The 19,984-nt window shown below is 46.4% G+C and overlaps 1 protein-coding gene across 1 annotated transcript; it reads left to right on the top strand.

Moving 5' to 3' along the window:
- Window positions 1-1,659: 1,659 nt before the first annotated feature.
- cep170bb (centrosomal protein 170Bb) lies at window positions 1,660-19,129 on the top strand (the record flags this gene model as incomplete). The annotated part of the gene is made up of 19 exons (XM_080833340.1): window positions 1,660-1,764; window positions 5,538-5,627; window positions 6,872-6,952; window positions 7,414-7,470; window positions 7,998-8,112; window positions 9,641-9,757; window positions 10,290-10,820; window positions 11,126-12,219; window positions 12,559-12,735; window positions 12,948-13,053; window positions 13,311-15,026; window positions 15,296-15,542; window positions 15,767-15,923; window positions 16,186-16,224; window positions 16,758-16,886; window positions 18,138-18,226; window positions 18,492-18,585; window positions 18,690-18,741; window positions 18,918-19,129. 19 exons carry the CDS (start codon window positions 1,660-1,662, stop codon window positions 19,127-19,129), a joined length of 5,208 nt encoding a protein of 1,735 aa, XP_080689466.1.
- Window positions 19,130-19,984: the final 855 nt, after the last annotated feature.

Below are 19,984 nucleotides of genomic sequence, written 5' to 3'. Positions count from 1 at the left end.
GATCTGTGTGGCAGCGTGCCATGTGGTGCCCACAAAGTAAAAGATCTTCACCAGGGTAGGCGTGGAGACGGTAAGAGTAGGCGACAGGGAGGGCGAATGTTAATGCGTCCAGAAAGGCTCGGAGCTCTTGCAGAGGAGCTCATTTTTGCAACGGTCACTTGGCTTTTGAAATGAAATCAACACTTGTCGTGAAAGTGCTGTGTAACCTTTTCAGAGAATCCGAGTCTCTGGACAACAACCCAAACACAACACTCTGGGGATGGGGAATGTTTAAAGGTCATTTGTCTGAATAGTGACATAGACTGCCACATAATGTAATCACTACAGAAAAATCTGACTCTTAATGTAGTTCTTAGCTTCTTTGTGGGAATGAGGGTTAAAGAGACCCTGAGCGATGTGATTTGTTGGGGAGTTTTCCTGTAGATGCTTGTAGCCATGGTACCCAACCTAACTATATGGACTGCTGGGTGTCATGCTGTGGCTGTAATCCCAAGTGACTGAATCTCCTATCTCTTACGTCTCCTAAAGTGCTTGTCTTGAGGAAATAAAGTAGACAGTGTCCTTCAATAACCTTCTACTTCTTTTTCCTTCCTGATTTTTTCGATCTGCAAACACTCCAATGATACTCTGTCACTCAGAGCAAGTGTTCGATCTGACTGAAGAAGGTGAAGTAATTTGAGAGGCATGCCTGATTATGGGGGACATAACCCTCCCTCAGGCCTGACCTGTCAGTTCCTCTGTATCATCATCATACCACTGCAGTGCATTCATGCTAATTCGATTCTGAGTGTCGAACACCAGCAACGCGATCGTCTATCCATTTTAATCCATGTATTTCCTGAGCAAGCTTACTGAAAAGATGTAGCAGCATGTAGAGCTCAAAGAGTTTAAACTTCACCTTGTGACATCCTTCAAGAAATAATGGTCCATTCAATTCACTGTAGTACAGGCTAAGTATAAAGCCGTATGAAACTCTGCATTTATAATTATCTGATTGATGTCCTTGTAAAACACATAATCTTGTACAGTGAGATGGTGCAGTGCACTGTGGAAGTTAGATGTCCCAGGCCGGGTTTAGTCATCAGCAGTTCTGTACATCCGGAGCTTATCTTCCCTCCCATGAGGGAAGGCATTGATTAGCCTTAAAATGAAGATGCCTGCGGCAGCCATATTGGTATTGATCCTCTTTTAAATAGTGGTGATTTGAAATGCGCCCGGCCATTGGAGGGACACCAATTACAGCTTGCATACACCCTGAAAAATTGACATTTACAAAATCAGAGTCAATACTGTATGTCTTTGATTTGTTATTATGTGTGTTCTATGCAATATGTCTCCCTTGGCAATTTGTCTCCTTTGGCCCCTTGTCAAATATAGCTGATATACCGCTTGTGTATCACCTATAGACCTGATATACCTCTTGTTTTTCCCCATTAACCTACCAGTTTTTGCTTAGTAAGAGAAGATATACAATAACTGGACAGAAAGCTCACACTGACCCCTGTTCAGTGGAAGAGGTTTGCAGATTACAGATGCTGAAGCAAGCTTAACAGTGATGAGGCCCTGTTGTGTCTTGATCAGGACTGTGCTCAGTCTGTTCCGTATCTTTCTGTCTTTACCCAGGATGCAAAGCACGTCGTTCTGGGCGGAGCAGTGAAGATGAGTGTGACATCATGGTTCCTGGTGAGCAGCTCGGGCACGCGGCACCGGCTCCCGCGGGAGATGATCTTCGTGGGCCGTGAAGACTGCGAGCTCATGCTGCAGGTGAGGCTCTCCCTCTGGTCCACAACTGACCCGGCACGTTTGGAGAATGCATCATGGTTGCGTGCATGGGGCGTGGAGTGTGTGTGTGTGTGCCCCAGACCAGACCAGCTGACCGCACCAGCTGTGGTGGCCCTGACCTGGGAGATCTGCCCAAGGTCAGCGCCAGAGCTGATCCGCAATGAGCTGTTCTCTGGGTGAAAAAAGTGGAAGGTGAAAAACTGAAAATAATCCTGGCAAACAAATGAGACATTCTCTCTCAATCACGTAGAGCTGGTGAAGCGTCAGCATGTGGATTGGTTAGGCTTAAACGAACTCTGCTAGACCTCTGAGCAGTGAAGAAGTAGCTATCACATGTGTTTTGTTTTAGACGTAACATCTTGACAGTACATCCCACCCTCCCCCCATGTGTATGATCAATCAATATTTTTCAGGTTCAGTGTTTGAAGACCATTTTTTGATCAATCAAAGGTTCAGTGTACCTTTAAAGAATCTTTCCCCTAATAGAACACCATGTCTTTCCCCTCATCACAGACATGCTCCACCCTCTGTCTGTGCTCCACTTCACAGAGCCTTCCGAGGAACACCACCTGCTGCGTGATTATCTCCATCTTGTTTCTGACAAACACAAATGCGAATATTTTTGTGTCAATGCAAATAGTTTGTCGTCATTGTTAAATGTGTGGGGGGATGGTGCGCTACTTTTGAAAGCTGCTTACGGTACACCTTAAGAGGGGGATGGCACAGTGAGTGAGTGTAGGGGGTGTGTGTACAACATCAGGCAGACATATTAGGATAACAAGGGTTGCCTCGGCGGAACAGAAACAACCCACACTGGTTGTCGTGTCTGCTGTCCACGAGAGTTTTCACTCATAGCGTCTCTGTGCTTCTGTTTTACACAGACGGGATTGAGCTGTGGAGATGCTGTGTTACTGTCAGGTGATTGTTGGCTTCTAGAAATAGTTCTGTGGTTACTGTACAATGATGAGAAACAGGGACAGGGGGTTGCTCAAACCTACCTGGAGTGATATAGCTGGGGGCCGCAGAGATCAGATGCTGGACCAGGACTGGGACTGTGCAACTCGGAAGGACAAAATGTCATTCCCAGTGTGTCGAAGCCTCCTTCATTTATACCGTGATGTTTTTAGCGGTTTGCCAGCTCCTTGGCCTTTGGACATTTCATTTTTTGAGGAATACTAAATATACATCAAAGATAGGAAATGTCCTTCCTGTTTCTCTCACCATTATTGTCTCTGATTATTCTCCTGTTTCCCTCACTATTACTGATGGTGCTCTTAGAAATGGACGGGCTGTCAGTGTTATTGATAGCACCTTACTGCTCAGTGGTTGCCCGTAGCAACCAGGGAGGCCATTTTGCCGTTGGGCTTGTCGTCATCCAGAGAGGACTCCCACTCTGTCCCCCCACAGACCCTGTTTCCTCCCCCACTGACACTAACACTAACGTAGTCCCTCTCTGCCTCTTATCAAGCCGGTGGGAAATCAGCTGACAGTAGATGAAGCATTTTGGACACAGCTAGATTACTGGGTTGGGCTGCTACAGCAAAGAGCCTAGCCAGAATCATTAATGGAAGATGTTAAGTGGTGATTCTGGAGCATATAAAAGGTGAAAGGTCCTTTTTGTCTACAGAGGGTTGTCTGACGTGTGCATCCCCTTGGAATGAACTGCCTAGTTTGTTACCTAGCAACCAGAATGCTTTTGGCTTGTTGTTGCTATCATGTCAAAACAGCAGGCCAAAGAAAGATGTAAGACATCTTCATAAATGTCAGTGATGTACATCACACACATTCAGTACACACACACACACACACACACACACACAGAGCGAGAGAGATAGAGAGAGAGAGAGAGAGAGAGAGAGAAAGAGAGAAGCGTAAGGCATGGCGTCTATAATGCCGCATTCAAGACCACTTGGAGCTTGGATTTTTCAATCTTCAAACAAATTGCCACTTTGAAGTCCCCACAGAAGTCTTGTCTAATTTTGGTTAGCTGCTAGGCTGCGTCACACCTCCATCTCCCATGCTGCCTCTCCCTTTTACACAGACACCTATTCAACTCTGACTACCTCCCGTCCAGCTGAAAGACAGAACAGCAATGACCCCCCCATTCCGTGTTCGTCCCTTTCGTACAGAACGGTGAGGTGGAATAAGGCTGCAGCAGTCCCACCTTGAACAGGCTGTATAAAAACCTGAGGGAGAGAGCGACAGCAAGGGAGAGGGAGGGAGATTATATGAGTGATGGTGAATGGAGTGGTGACAGAGTGTTTGAAGTGGAGGGCCAGAGTGGATAACGAGCTGAAGGCCCGCTCAGCCAGCTAATTACTGAGTCATGACCCAGCCATTTACTCAAAGGAGGAGTGGGAGACACCAGACACAAACAAACAGAGCCCTTGTCCGCCCAGGGTACATTTCATCTGAAACACTGTCCAGCAACTGGAGGCATCCTCCACTGCGCGTCGGGGCCCTTTTCATATTGTCGGGATTTATTTTACGTTAATGACCGGCGGACTATGCATTATCCCTTACATATGCATGCTTTGTGGTGTATGCAGTACACAGTCGCATATGTTAATCTTTATGTGCAAATCTACCACGTATAGGCCTATATCACCATTGACTATTGGCTTGCTTGTAGGCTACCTAAGGATGGCCTGCTTGTAACTAGAAATTGGTCTGTTTTGCTCCTGTCATGGACAGAACATCGTCTGTCTTTTGAGCATTCCAAAACCACAGTTAAGCTAACAAGGTTCCTGTTGTGCTCGAAGTGACTCACTGTCATTCTGACTTTGTCAATACAGCACAGACCTGAGCAGACGAGCCAGTGTAATACACCATGCATGACACAAGCCCCTTGCATTAGCCAACATTGTTGGTAAGACCAAACCATTGGAGCGATGCATGCCTGCAGTACTCTTGTATGGTAAATAATTCACTCCCAACCGGCAGTTTTCATTTCACGTGATGTTGCACAAGGATAGGGCACGTGGATGTTGACAGGATCGTGCTCTGCACAAGCAAAAACAACCCCAGATTGCTGAAAAGGGCATATTTCGCTCCATACTATCTCACTGCTTTGGCATTTATCTACAATTGTGAGCTCCAATTCCAATGGGGCAGTAAACGAGCTAATGTTCTCGCTGTATTGCTAAATAATTAAAGAAATTAAGTCAAGCAAGTTGATTTAAACAATGTTATAATTTTTCTTGAGAATGTAGCTGCAGTATAAGCTTTCTTTCTCTGGTAAATGTGCTGTGAACAGGCAAAAAAAATTGGCAGGCCGTAATGTCTCTCTTTTTAAAGAAAATCTGCGGATCTGCTAATATCACTGGATCTTGCTAAAAAACATAGTCACAAATTGCATTTGTCAGAATTGTGACTTTACTCTTTACAGGGCATCTACTTTTGCCATAGCTTTCAGATTATAGTGACAGTCTATCAAAATGTAACATATAAAATGTTATTATAGTGTCCAAATTACCATGTACAGTAATTGTTGTATTATTCAGCAATATATCATCAGCATGAAGCACTGTAAAGCAATGAGTTCATGATGCATAGTTGACTTACTAAATGTTGGATGTATTCTGGACAGAAGAAGAAATACTGAGAAATTCAAGTTATTCTATCGTCTATGCTTTATAGTATACACTATAGTGTACAACTCTGGAATGACCGTATGTATGGCTGGAAAGGTATAACTACTGGTTTGCAAACTATAATGTCTGTTTTGCTGACGAGTGTCCCTTTTCCCTTTTCAGTCCCGCAGTGTCGATAAGCAGCATGCTGTCATCAACTACAACCAAGCCACTGATGAACACCTAGTCAAAGATCTGGGCAGTCTGAACGGGGTGAGTCTGGAGAGGGATGCACACATTTGGTTTGGTGGAAAAGAAGTGCACAGTTATGCAGTGATTATATTGAAATATCATATATTCATATAACACATACACTGTTATTTAAAGAGAGACAACTTCAGAAAGAGCTGTTTGGAAATATGTCAGCGTCCTTTTAACGAATGTCACAGATGATAAAATGAATGAATGAAGGTTGCTGGGAGGAATCTGCCTTGCATAAGGGACCGTGCACAGGCACTAAAAATACTGTACTAGTAAACATAACAGAAATGTCCTAATAAATACCCGGAGGCAGGGACAAGGACACAGAGACATTCAGACACGCTTAAGCTATCCATAGACAGGGGCTCCATGGGAGCGGATCACCCCACTCTGTAGATAGTGTGTAATTTCAAGAGTAAGTGTGTCAAGCATCATTCTCATCACCGACTGACTCCACACTCTCTTGGTCTGCAGTTCTGCTGAGGTAGTGGTGGGCTCAGGACTGTTGTTGTCACAGAGATAACCTCACAAATAGCTGATGCTGCTTCTTTTATACCCAGAATTGCAGTTTTTGATTATAAAAAAAACCTGAAATAAATAAATTAAACAAAATGGCCTCACATACTGTCCTGTTGGCTATACTGTTGTCAAACTGACAGTCCTTTGTGCTGTGCTGATGCAGGCTAGTCTGCTTCACACAAAGCGCTATCAGTGTGGAGGATGTCCAGCCCGCTGCTCTCAGTGCCCTGGCCTGTCTTAGTCAATATGTCCGTTAGCGCTGCGCTAGCACATGCTGCTGCTGAAGCTTTGAGCTGTGGTGCCTGAAGGCAAGAATTGTATCACCTTCTAAGCTCCTTTGATCGAGAGTCACGTCGTGGCAGCTAGTGATACTGCTTAATGTTGTATAGAGAGATGCTTGACTTTATCTTTCAGATAAGTGAGAAACCTTTTTAATTGTCACCGGGGTTGATCCATTGCCAGAATACGGTGGATATTGATTTTTACTTCTATCACATTTCATCAATTTAACTGTGTAAACGGTAGCTTTAGTTGCACTGTGCTTACAGCAGGAAAGGATTTACTGTGCTAATGCCCAGGTCAGCAGGCTACAGAGGCCATTTTAATGTCAAACCAATAATCCATCAATAGATGAAATCAGTGCCACCAGCAACAGTCACTCTTTGTAGTGTTAGCACCCTGCTAATCTACATAAACCTTTTGATGCATCCCTGCTGTATCTTTTTGTTCTTTCGCAGACATTTGTGAATGACCTACGAATCCCTGACCAGACCTACATCACTCTGAAACTCTCTGATGTTGTACGCTTTGGATATGATATCCTTTTCCCGCAATAGAGTCTTTTCTGAAATGTTTTTGGTTACAGTCTAATGTGAGGCAATCCTCAGAACCAAGTTGGACATAAATCAATCCAATACCCTGATGAAGCTGGAGCTAAGAGCACTGGGGGGAGGGGGGGGGGGATTCAGACAGGAAGTACCAGCCTAGCAGAGCCTGTGAGTGTAGACAGGAAGTACAGTGATGCTCCTGAGGTTTTAGGCAAGCCTGTGAGTGTCGTCAGTCAATGGTGGATTTTTCTGCCATTAGCTACAACCAAAATTCCAGTGGGCTTTCTCCAGTCATTTGTCCATTTTTGTCTGCACACGCGGTTCAGTTGGTTTAGCAGTTGTTAGTCAATCAGTAATCTCTGTACAGGTTGTTCAACTTCAGCTCCTCTCATGGGGAAATGTTGGAAGATGTTCATATGCAACCCAGTATTAGCTTAACCTAGAATTCACATTCCCACGTTTATGTTCTGGAGAGGAGTCAGCACAAAGTCCCAGAGGAAGCCCTCAAGGTAAGTGTGTGTGTGTGTGTGTGTGTGTGTGTGTGTGTGTGTGTGTGTGTGTGTGTTTGTGTGTGTATGTGTGTGTGTGTGTGTGTGTGTGTGTGTGTGTGTGTGTACGTGTGTGTGTGTGTGTGTGTGTTTCTGCAAGGAAAAAGCTTGACAAACAACATTGTCATCAAAGTATTTGCATGTGTGTTCCTTCATTATACAGGAATATATGATTATACAGGAGTACCAACAAATCTCATTTAATTTAAAGATCCAGTAATCTAGACTTGATTAATTTAGCCTAATCTAGTGTGAAACGAGCACAAATGTGACAGGATTCTTCATCTGAAAGGCTTAAAGGGTCAGAGCTTTATCTCACCTGCTTCACAAGTGATGATACTAATTCTTCTACCAGTTCAGTAAATCATTTCCTTCATGGCCATTATTTGGGGAAATCTAGAACCTAGAAGTTGAATTAATTTGAGGGGGCATGCTGGTCTTTGAGAATCAAGCCTTCTTGAGCTCATGAGTGCCCTCTGCTGTTGCAGCATGAGAAGTACACCAGCCAGCTACAGATGGGCATGAAGGCTTCAGAAGGAAAGCGGCAGGATATCCTGGATGAGCGCTCCAAACTGGAGAGGTCGGAACGCAAGAGTCTCACAGGTACAGCATGGCACAACACCTCAGTGGAATGATGGATATGTAGTATGACAATACATTTTTTTGATTTCTGTTGTCTGTTGGAAAATGGTGATTTATATTGGCTTATGATGTAAGTGTCTCTATTTTTGTCAAGTAACTATATATTTTTAGATTCAACAGCATATTTAATATGCATGGATGTTGTTGTGAACTCACTCATAGATTTCAAAGCTCAGGAGTATAAAGCTCAGGTCATTCAAAATAGTGACTCAGAAATTGTATGAGATTCACTCCATGTTTTGCAGCCCACAACTGGATTAAAGAGAGCTAGTGGTGGTTTGTGCCTCTTGGCTGGTTAGTTGGGTTCTGGTCAGAAAGAAACGACAAAAGACCTTTTGGTTATAGGTCATATAGTTGCATACGAATGCATGGTATGTCTCCCTTTTCCATTTCATTTCATTTGGCTGTTTTAGGTCAGAAGGACTGTGCTGTCTTGTCAGAGCAGGGAAGGTGTTAGAGAAAGGAGTGTTTTTGAAGTGCAGGTGTTACAAAATAAACACCGCTTAATTCACACATCACCTTAAACTCTTCTTACCCTCATCCTCTTTCAGTATCTCTCTTCCCTCTTTTCCTCGTGTCATGAACTATAACTCATCCACATCTCTCTATCTGTCTCTACTCACCCCCCACCCTCCCACATCTACCACTTCCCCTACCCCCTCCCCCTGGCTGTCCATGGCCACGTCTGGTCTCCATGGTGATGACTCCATGGTGATCGCTGCTCCATAGCGACGTGTGGCCTGGTTTATGTGCATCGGCCCACATCTGGAGCCTGGCCAGAGATAATCCCCTTGGCCTGTATCTGTGATATCTGCATCAGGGCCAGGCGCTGTCAGTGAACGCCTTTGTGCCCTTGTGTTAAACGGGACGCTAAAGGCTAAGGGTTGAGGGCTCCAGCTACTGAACTGAGGTGACCTTGACAGGCAGTCAACCCTCCTCAGTGTAGCCTCTGATTCTCCACAGTAGCGCGCCCCCCCCCCCCCCCACCCCCACCCCCCCATCGCTCAAAGAGAGGCGTTGTTCAGTCAGATCACTGAAGCGATGAAGCAGTAAATGTGTGTACCCTAGATTTGAAAGGAAGAGTGACCCGTAGAGGCTACGCTAGAGATTAGAGTTTTCATTAGTGTAGACAGTGCATTATGGATTGACATGAGAATATAAAATAGCTCTATCGTATATTAATGAGGAGTCTATTCTGAGAATAAGACACATGCTTCGTTAAGCATGAATGGGAGATGGGGCAGCCTAACGATCAGGTTGAGCCACAAGGGGGAGGCTGTGGCTCAGTGACTAAGACAACCCTCCCACCAGATTTGTTTGTATCTGTAAATGGCCTGTTATTATCCCCTTCTAATTGTTTGTTTCTGTGTGTATGTGTGTCTATGCCTATGTGTGTGTGTGGATGTGCATGTTGTTTCTATGTGTGGATGTCCATCCTGTTTATGTGTGTGTGTGTGTGTGTGTGTGTGCATGTGTCTGCATTTTCCAGAGCCTCCAGTGCCTCGGCCCACCCCCCTGTACGGCCAGCCCTCATGGTGGGGTGAAGAGGATGCTGGGAACAAGAGCCACCACGGCGACGGGCGGCAGCCAGAAGACAGCCACCCAGGTCAGTCTCTTGTGCATTTCTCCTTTTTCACTCTCTCCCTCTCTGACGCTCTCGTACTGCTTCCTCTTTTTCACCAGTCAGCCCGTCTCTTCTGTCTGTCATCGGTCTGGGTTCTCTCTGATTTACTGTAGTTTGTCACTGTGCACATATGCGCTTGGACACTGCTGTTAGACATCATGTCCATGTCCACTTCCCCGCGTGTCTCCCTAGTAACATGCTAGTCATGTTGTCAATGTGGTCAGTATCCTACTGTCAGGGTGCCCGTCTCTGTTCCATGGGTGTCTCTCCCTCCCTCCCTCTTCTCTACTGCTGTGGATTGTTTCCCCTCCTGCTCTCTCTCTGAAGAGATCTCTTGCATCTCATTGAGAAATTCTCGACCCCCTGACCAAAACTTACGCTTTGTGTCATTCTGCCACCTATCTCCTGCTGATGCTTTTGGGGAACCTAGTTTTCTCATTGTTTTTATTTTACCTTCCTCTAAATCAGTTGTACGTTCACATCTGATGTCTGACCAGGCTGATTCTCTCCTCAGACATCCCCATAGAGGTCTCATTGCCTGGGGATGGCAAGGTGAACGGTGCCCTCCCAGACTACCGCGACCTCCAGGTCAATTCTGGGTCTTTCCCTTACCACCGGGAGCCCAGCTACTTCGAGATCCCCACCAAGGAGTCCCAGACGTCCCCCCCGCCGGTCGCACCCGTCCACCACGGCAAACCCCCGGCCCAGGAGCTCAACGAGATCCCCACCAAAGACACGGACAGCCCCCCTCCCACCGCCACTCCTCCGGTTGTGCAGAGCCACGCGTCCTTCACCATCGAGTTTGATGAGTGTGCGCCAGGCAAGATCAAGATCAAAGATCACGTGACCAAGTTCTCATCACGCCCGCGTGGCAAGACGCACGCCAAGTCGCTGTTGGCCACGCCCACTGATGTGATGTCAGCCGAGAGCAAGGTGGCCGATTGGCTGGTGCACACTGACGTGAGCATGATGCGGAGACGGCCCACCTGTGAGGATGTCTACAGCACCAAGAGTGACCTTGCCATTAACCTCAAGACGCTCAAAGGTCAGGGGTTAGGGTTGAGACAGGGGATCAGCTACGCTTGATAATGCTAATACAAGTACTAAAAGCCATTATACTTTCAGGCCCATACACCTTCATGTTTTTAATAGACGATTGTTTTTGAAATTATAAAGGTCAAGTTTCAGGGAATGATTGGCCTGGTTTTATAATGTTAATGTGAGCTATAAGCCAATGCCATTGATTTAGTTTAATTTCATGTTTTCAAAGACTCGGAGCAGTGTTATCGTTTAGGAATAGTCACAGCATTTAAATTATTATACAACTAAAACAGTTTTTTCCCCATGTAGGACATCACCATGACGATGGCACCCAGAGCGACTCAGAGGACCCCGTTCTGAAGGGGAAGAGGAGCAAATCTCACCACTCCGTCCAGTCGCAAGAGTCCGTTCCATCACATCTCTCAGTGTCGATATCAGAGGCTCCCCCATCCCACCAGCCCAATCAGCTGTCTCCACCCAAACTGGCTCCACCCTCCCCCGTGGCTCCTCAGGCAATGGTGTGTCTGTCCCCACAAGAGGACCCCTCGCCTACACAGGGACGCCAGACTCCTACCGAACCCCCCAGCCAGCAGGCCTTTGTCATTGAGTTCTTCGACGACAACCCGCGCAAGAAGCGCTCTCAGTCCTTCACGGCGAATCCCGACTCGTACTCCGCCCTCCGGGCCAAGCTGGAGCGCCGGAAGGGCAGCGGCCACAGCGGGGAGCGGCCAGCCTCGGTGCACGGCCACCTCCCTCCCACGCAGCAGATCACCGTCCCCCTGAAAGGCTCCACCCATGCCCACCCCCCAGGCCCACAGCGCTCCAGCTCCCTGAAGCGGGAGAAGACAGAGGAGGCGCTGAGCAGCGGAAGTCACTCGCCTTCGCCACCAGGCCCCGTCTCCCGTCCCGCTCACAGGCAGTTTGGGAGTGCCGGCAGGAAGTCCAGGCTGGCTCAAGAGTTCACTGCGGAGCTCCTCAAGGAGATACCTCCCCCTCCCATGTCAGCGCCACCTGTGATGACGGCGTGCCCCTCCCAAATTCTTTTGCCATCACCAGGGGATCTGGGTGGCCCTGTCTCGGCTTCTTACCCCTCCTCCCCCTCTCAGTGCACACCTTACCCCTCCTGTACTGCTGCTCCACCCTCCCCACCTGTCCCACAGGAAGTCCCCGTGCCAACATCCGCTCTTCCAGCTGAGCCTGCCCAGCTCCCTCCTAGCATTAGCATTACTGAAAGCTTTAGCATTAGCACAAGCGTTAGCATCAGCATTAGTGGCATGGATCCGAGAACATCACGCGCAGTGAGGACAGAAGAGGAGGACAGCTTGAGTGATGCAGGGACCTACACCATCGAGACAGAGTCCCAGGACCAGGAGGTGGAAGAGGCCAGGAGCATGATTGACCAGGTAAGACATTCTAGGCTCATGACATGTTGGCTGGAGTGAGGTTTGTCAGTTGAGTTCAGGTCAGTACAGAAACAAACTGAAGTTAAAATAGCTAGCCAACAGCAAAATGCTAAATATTAAGGTCATACATGCTACGTATTGACCTTCTCTTCTCTTGGTGTTCACTTTTGTCTTTCCATTGTAGCTTTTGTTCATAAGTGAAGCAATGGGACGTTATTGTACATGTAAAGTAAATTCCATGAGGTGCTATATTACCAATTACGCAGTGTTTGTCCTCTCATATTGCTAATACAGACAAAGAGTTGCGTAGCAACTTACCTGCTGTCCTCAACTCCTCAGGTGTTTGGTGTGCTGGACTCACCTGAGTACAGTGGCCCCACACTGGGTGTGACCCGACCTGTGATCGAGGAGGGCAGGGAAGAGCATCCTATCACTCATAGCACCGCTGATCTCGCTTCTGCCACTGTTCTAGGCCTAAGCATGCCCAAACGCAGCCCTGAACCAAAACAGGCACAGGTACAGTTAGCCCAATAGCTATCTTAGTGTATGCCATATTCCTGAATATTTCTACTTGAAGCTTCACTCTACCTTAGGGTGCACTGCTGGATGCAGCTGGTGGAGCAGCCTTTGTAACAGTTGTAGTCTACCCCACTCAGCTCTGCCATATACTACATTATTTCACTGAACCTCGCTGTACCCAACTCTGTTCTTCCCCCTGCTACCCTCAGGAATCCCAGAGCGGTCCCAAATGGGTGTCCCGCTGGGCTAGCTTAGCTGACAGCTACACAGAGCCTGGAGCCCCAGGTACAACCCCACAGATGGAGCCAGACAGAGGTGAGACTCATGCAGTGCTTATCATATACTGCAAACTAACAGTTGCAGTTTTCTCCTTGGCTCTTAAATAATGTTGCAGTAATGATGCAGCAGTTGTTCCAAACATGTACGTATGTAAATGCTTACATCTATGATGTTTTTAGTATTGTGAGTCTTTTGTGGAGTACATGCAGTATTTGCTGACTGTATGTTGAAATTACCACATTGACCACATTGGTATTTGTTGGACTTTATTTGCGTAATATTCTTGGTTTTAGATGGAAGGATGCCACACTCCATGATGTTGAGCCAGAGTGTGGATATGTCTGAAACCGAGGGCAGCCAGGGATCCCGTACACGGCGTCTTCTGCCCCAAGTTCCCCCAGGGGACAAATCTGAGAGTCCGACCCCCTGTGTTCTAATCCGCCATGACCCCTATCTCGACCGTGAACCCCCTGAACGTGGCTCGGGGACACCATCTCAGCAGGACTCTTCCCAGATGCTTCGTGTTCAGGACGACGTCGACCCTGACAGCTTGAGCGACACCAGCCGCTCGGAGGATGGATCCATCCTGGAGAGAAAGAACCGGAGAGGGGCAGCTGGCTCACTGTCTTCCCCAGGGGAGAGCACCCCATGGGGGCTAGGTCAGGAGCTGCCAGCACAGACACCCAAATCCACTTCCTTCTACATTGGGTCTGACGATGGCTCGCAAGGTAAACCCGAACCATCTAGGAGCCCACTGTCATCCCACTCTGAGAAGGACCCCTCCCCCCGGACTCCCCCCACCACCGTCCTAATCCGGCACCTGAGTGGGCATGAACCACGGCGCACAGTGAAGCCCAACTCCTCTGCCCCAAACCTCCAGACCCACGACAGGGACTTTGTGCCCACCAAGGACACCGCATTAGCCTCTGGAGCATTTGTGCGGCAGGAGAGCTTCACCAAGGAGCGCCCGACTGACAAAGTCCAGGTGAAGAGGCTGCCCCACATCTCCAGCCACCCCACCCTGAGAGACCTGGAGCAGGCAGAAGCTAACCATGAACCCCAGGCCTTCCTCCAGGAGGCAGAGAGGCTTTTCAGCTCCCCCGAGGACAAGCATTCGGCTCGGGGCGGCAAGAGGGGTCAGGGAGACGATTCGATGTCTGGTGAGTCTGATGTGGATACAGCTAGTACGGTGAGCATGGTGAGCAGTAAGAATGCTCCAGTGACAGCCCCCAAGAAGCGCCCGGCCGGCTCCGGACTGCAAAAGGAGCGATCAACAGCATCAGGGCATGATAAGGGAAGGCAGCCCACGGCTCGGGAGCGTCTGTCAGAGAAGCGCCGGAGCCACACCACCACAGCTGATAGTGGCGCTAAAGCTGAAGCTGGAAAACGTTTGCACCTTCGCCGGAGTGCCGGGAACCGAGGTTCCCTGGATCTGTCAGAGGGCCAGCAGAACCATACACAGAACCACTGGGTTGATGCCGCTTCCTCCTCTGACCATGAGTCCGGTTCCCGTGCTGCTGCCCGAAAGAGGCACAGTGCCCCCCCGCTGAAGGACGAAGCTCCCAGCAAGGCCCACCCAGTGGCACCCAGTAAGGTCGCTCCGCAGGTACTGACCCGATCCAACAGCCTCTCTGCACCACGGCCCACTCGGGCCTCCATGCTGAGACGCGCCAGGCTCGGTGAGACTTCCGATAACGAGGGAACAGAAACAGACCGGGCCTCCCAGAGTTCGGACCATGGTAAAACTGCATCGGATGCCAAGAAACTATCTCGGCTCGACATCCTGGCCATGCCACGGAAAAGGACTGGTTCCTTTAATGCACCAAGTGACAATGAGTCCTCCTCTGGCAGGCCCTTGCCGTCCACCCGCGCGTCTGAACCCACTGGTGGTTCACGCAAGACAGCACCAGGAGAGACTAAACAGGGGATGAGCAAGACAGCATCAACAGCAGCAAAGCTCCCCTCTGCCCGTACCCGATCTAGTACAGCAAAACACACCAATGCAGCAGGTGAGAAACCCCTAAAACACCAGTAGAGAAAGAAAGATCAATTCATGTCAGATCAAATCACTAATTCAGCAAACAAACATCTGCAAGCCATGTTATACACCTTAGATATCGGTAACCTTTGTAACAGTGGAGAAGGTGGGAATATAAACCCAGTAAATGAGGTGGTACTATGTTCTCAGTAGCTTTAAGTAAAGGCATTTTTGTATATACATCTAGCATTTGAGGTAAAGAAACATCTGTGATGGTAGACATGTTGTATTTGTTGGCAGGAGCCCGTCGGAGGCAGAAGGGCTCAGACTACTCCTCCACCTCCGAGGAGGAGCAGGAGGTGGTGAGCTCTGCCAGCCAGAAACACAAGCGCTCCCACACTTCTGCCTCCACGCAGACCGCCCACGCCGTAAAGATCACTCCGGCCCGCTCCAAATCAATCAACCAAATCTCACTGGAGACTGAGGAAGAGGAGGCCCAGAATGAGCATTTCCAGAACTGGTCCACACACAGTGCAGAGATAGCCAGGTAGGCATAGTGAACGCGCCAAGAAGTTCAACACATGGAGTTATGCCCGTGTAGCTTCTTGCACTCCAACAAAATTATACCGTAATAAACATTTTGATTTTTATTATATATATTTATTAACACCTCAATTCAGTCAATTCAGTCAAGCTTGCATACCAAGATCATTGTATAATCAAGGCACATGTGCAAGGACATATATGTTGTGTACTGTGTTAATGCTGTAGGTTGAGTCAGGACCTGGCCAAAGATCTGGCGATTCTTGCACGCGAGATCCATGATGTTGCAGGAGATGGCGACTCCCAGAGCTCTGGCATGGGCACAACCACTTCCCCAAATTCCATGCCCAATACACCAGCCTCTACCATGTCGGCCCGTGAGGAAGTAAGTCCTGGCTCCCTTCTTCCTCGACCATGCCCCATTTTCCACCATGTAAACCAAGTATTCCATACATGAGTGCAGCTGCTGTTGGCGGCCATGTTGCCCAGATCCATAATGGCTCCTCGCCCGGAGACTGCACAACTCAGCAGAGGCTTGGTGGAACCCCTTTGACATGGATGGTCTAAAAGTTCTTGAAAAGTTCTTGTTTGAGTTCGAGTTCTTTTTGAAGGTGTTCACCAGTATTTCTTCCTCCTCTTGTGTGCAGAAGCCATATGCATCATTGCAGGGGGTCCTGTTATCCCAGGTGCTTAAATCATTGTTCACAAGTTCATTTGTACTCTACTTCCTTGCAACTGGTAGCATTTATCGCTTGCTTCGCAAAAAAACTCACAGATATCTTTTCTTTTCTCACAGCGCTTTTTTCCTCATCACAAATTTTATTTCCTCAGCAACTAACAGGGCACATTCAATCAAGGCATTTAGTGGCTATTATTTACTACTACTACTGCTTAATTATACGAAGCAGCTAAATGATCTTGATTGGCTACGATCATAAGGCACTGAAGTATTGTGTGTCTTTTTGAAGTATTGTGGATGGCATGATGCACTGTGAACTCAGTGATGTACCAGGCTTTGCTTTCACTGCATGTACTTATCACAGCTCTAACACCAGGTTTAAGTATTTCTAAGCAAACTACATTCTGTCTCACTCAGTGGCCAAAGTTTTTTTGATAACTAAGATCACCCAATTTGTGTCAGAAAGTCTTTATGGATCTAACAGTGTTTCATTCAGGCCTTGAGGGTAGCACATGCTCACCTGCTGTGATGTGTTTTCAGTTGGTACAACACATACCAGAGGCCAGCCTGAACTACCAGAAGGTTCCACCAGGGTCTCTCAGTCCCTTGGACCAAGATTCCAACATGAACGAACAAGAATCTAAGCGACGGCCCTGGAATAGGGAAGAGGTGTGCTCTCCAACAAACTGTTTCGTTAAATCCTTAATATATATCCTAATTACAGTGCATGAAATGCCCTGTATTGTTATTCCTAGGCTTCTTCTTCTTCTTCTTATTCTTGTTACCTTTTTCTGCGATTAATTCAGCCCGAACCGCTTAACGTAGAAACTTCATTCAAACTTTGTCGCGTAGGTCTTGTAAACGACACTTATGCTATGTATTTTTCACTTTTCTAAACTTTATACTTTTTAAGATATTAAAGAAAAACGAATATAAATTTCTCCCATTGACTTACATTGGGCCATTATGACATCATAATAGGGTCTTTAAACTGGCTTGCACCTGTGCTTTACTGACACCTGTGCCAAATCAAAGGAACCTCTTCTCTCTCTGTCCCTCTCAATTTAACTGTAACTAGGAACATTAAGACACCATCTTTTCTCTCCATCTTTCTCTCTCTCTCAGTCAACTTTCTCTCACACTCAATCTCTCTTCTTCACTCCATTTTTATCTCCTTTTTTCAATATTTTCACTCTCTCTTTATCTCTTCATCCAGAGCCACTCTTTCCTTCTTCCACTTTTCTTTCCTTTCTTCACTCTTCTTTCCTTCTTACACTCTTCTTTCCTTTATTCTTTCCTTCTTTCACTCTTCTTTCTTTTCTTATTTCCTTCTTCCACTCTTCTTTCATTATTTCACTCTTCTGTCTTTTCTTCTTTCCTTCTTCCACTCTTCTTTCCTTTCTTCACTCTTCTTTCTTTTCTTCTTTCCTTCTTTCACTCTTCTTTCCTTTCTTCTTTCCTTCTTTCACTCTTCTTTCCTTTCTTCTTTCCTTCTTCCACTCTTCTCTCCTTTCTTCACTCTTCTTTCCTTTTGTCTTTCCTTCTTCCACTCTTCTTTCCTTTCTTCTTTCCTTCTTTCACTCTTCTTTATTTTCTTCTTCCTTTCTTAACCTTTGCATTTCATGCACTGGTATTTCCTTCAGGAAATGCATTTTCTAGTTAAAGATTAAGATTTTTTTAAATACTGGTATTTTTTTTTATAATGAAATATTTGGAACACTTTGGAATACTAATTGTAGGTAGTGGGACACAGACACAAGAACAGAGGTATAGAAGCCACTAAACAAAGACAAACCCATACATAACAAAACCGAAAAAAGGCAAAGCTAGCTTTTTTATCTATTGTTGTCTTCAAGTGTTTGCTGTAGTATTGACACACTAAGGAATCTAATTAAAGGCTTTGTGTAACTTCTGCCACAGGTCATTCTGGACAATCTCATGCTGAACCCTGTCTCACAGCTCTCCCAGGCTATTCGAGAGAACACCGAGCAACTCACAGAGAAAATGAAGTAAGGACAGATTCCGTCAGCTGAGATATCGTTTTTTTTCGTGTGAAAGCCAGTGGTTGAAATGATAGTTTTGAACCAGCCTGGAACAGGAAAGCTTTCCAAATGTTACAGGGTGACATTTTGTTGAGTAAGCATTCTCACAAGTACAAGTTCAGTATATGAGTGTGGTTTAAAAATACACAGACTGTTATTATATGGAACTTATATGGAGCTATTAGCATGGGAAGGAATGTTGAGTCCGATCTCCTGCAATGATTGTCCTCAGGGTCATGTTCCGCAACAAGACGGAGGTGTGGGAGGAGATTGAGGCAAAGATCAATACTGAAAATGAAGTCCCTATCCTGAAAACATCCAATAAGGTTTGATTTCCACTTGGTAGCCATTTAAAGTGTTACACATTTTCAGAGTATGATATACTCTTGGAAAGGGCTGTCAACAATATGATTGTGTTACTGCATCACAGGAAATCTCTTCAATCCTGCAAGAGTTAAGGAGGGTTCAGAGACAGTTAGAGGGTAAGTGAATAAAATATGATTGTGTAAAAATTTCAGAGATAAATCCTTCAGAACTGAATTATCAGTCTAAAAGTGTGGAATCAAATACAAATTTGTCAAGGTTTTGCAAGCATCACATTTCCCTTGGCTAGTTTATTGACAAAAGTAGATAATGTTACATTTGTGTGTCACTCAAGTCATCAACAGCATTGTTGAGCCCACTGGAAGCCCCAAGATGGCCGCCGCTGCTTCGCCCACAGTAGTCACGCCCAGACACACCTCCAAAGCCAAGTCCCCCTCAAAGGCCCGGCAGACTGCCAGTCCCTTCACCAGCCCCTCGACACCCAATGCCAACGAAAGAACCAAGAGGGGCACTCGTGGCAAAGATGACCAGAAGTTCTTGGTCTGACGAAGTTTGTGTCAAGTCTTCAAGTGTTGGGGAGTATGAGTAATGCTGTATTTAATTTAAAAAAAAATGCTGACATGTTGCACAAGCTTTGAAGGCAAAACTGTATGTACAAAAACAAAACAGCTAGAGCTTGTTTGCTTTGCTTTGCTTAACAAATGTATTGATGTCCACATGCCTTGTGTGATTGGTGTCCCTTTGGTGAAGTGAGAGGTTGGTCTTTAGGAGACCCATGAATGGGATCGCAGTTCCATAGTATGAGAACCATTTTGTGCTACACCTGTTGTGTCCTGTGCTATGATAGGCACAGCATAGATAAAGGTGTGTCTATTGACGTGAGATGTACTGTATGGAAGGTGGTGGGACGCTGCAATACTATGGTCCAAAACAGTGTAGCATACCAGAGTGGTCGATGCGTGCTTACTATTACTTTTCTTCATTCAATTGCGCAAGGGTATATAGAATGACTTCTATACAAAAGTAAAAAGTAAAAATGATGGATTAGAGTTTTTGAATGTGGTTGCCAGGAATTATGTTTAATCCCTAAATCTTTTTTTAATGAATGTTGTGATGTAGATTGTCATGCTAGCGCTTGGAAATATGCCTTCCGGAACTTACAACCTTGCTTGGAGCGGTACAGTTTAGGTTTAGAAAAGCCCCTGGAAATCAGAATGTTTCCAATAATGAAAATGTTCACTGTGAACTCGTTGGCACAGGTTTATTCAATGGCTGTGCATTCCTTATTGATTTTGACAGAATCTAGAGAAATTCACAGACTTGTGGAGATCAGCATCAGCTGTACACAATCACATACGGTGTAATGTCACAAATCCAACTTGAACAGAAAGAATGACTTGA

This window comes from Sprattus sprattus (genome assembly GCF_963457725.1).
Source record: "Sprattus sprattus genome assembly, chromosome: 2".
Taxonomy (NCBI): Eukaryota; Metazoa; Chordata; class Actinopteri; order Clupeiformes; family Clupeidae; genus Sprattus; species Sprattus sprattus.
The sequence above is the reverse complement of the archived record's forward strand: the minus strand, read 5'-3'. Positions and strand labels throughout refer to the sequence as shown.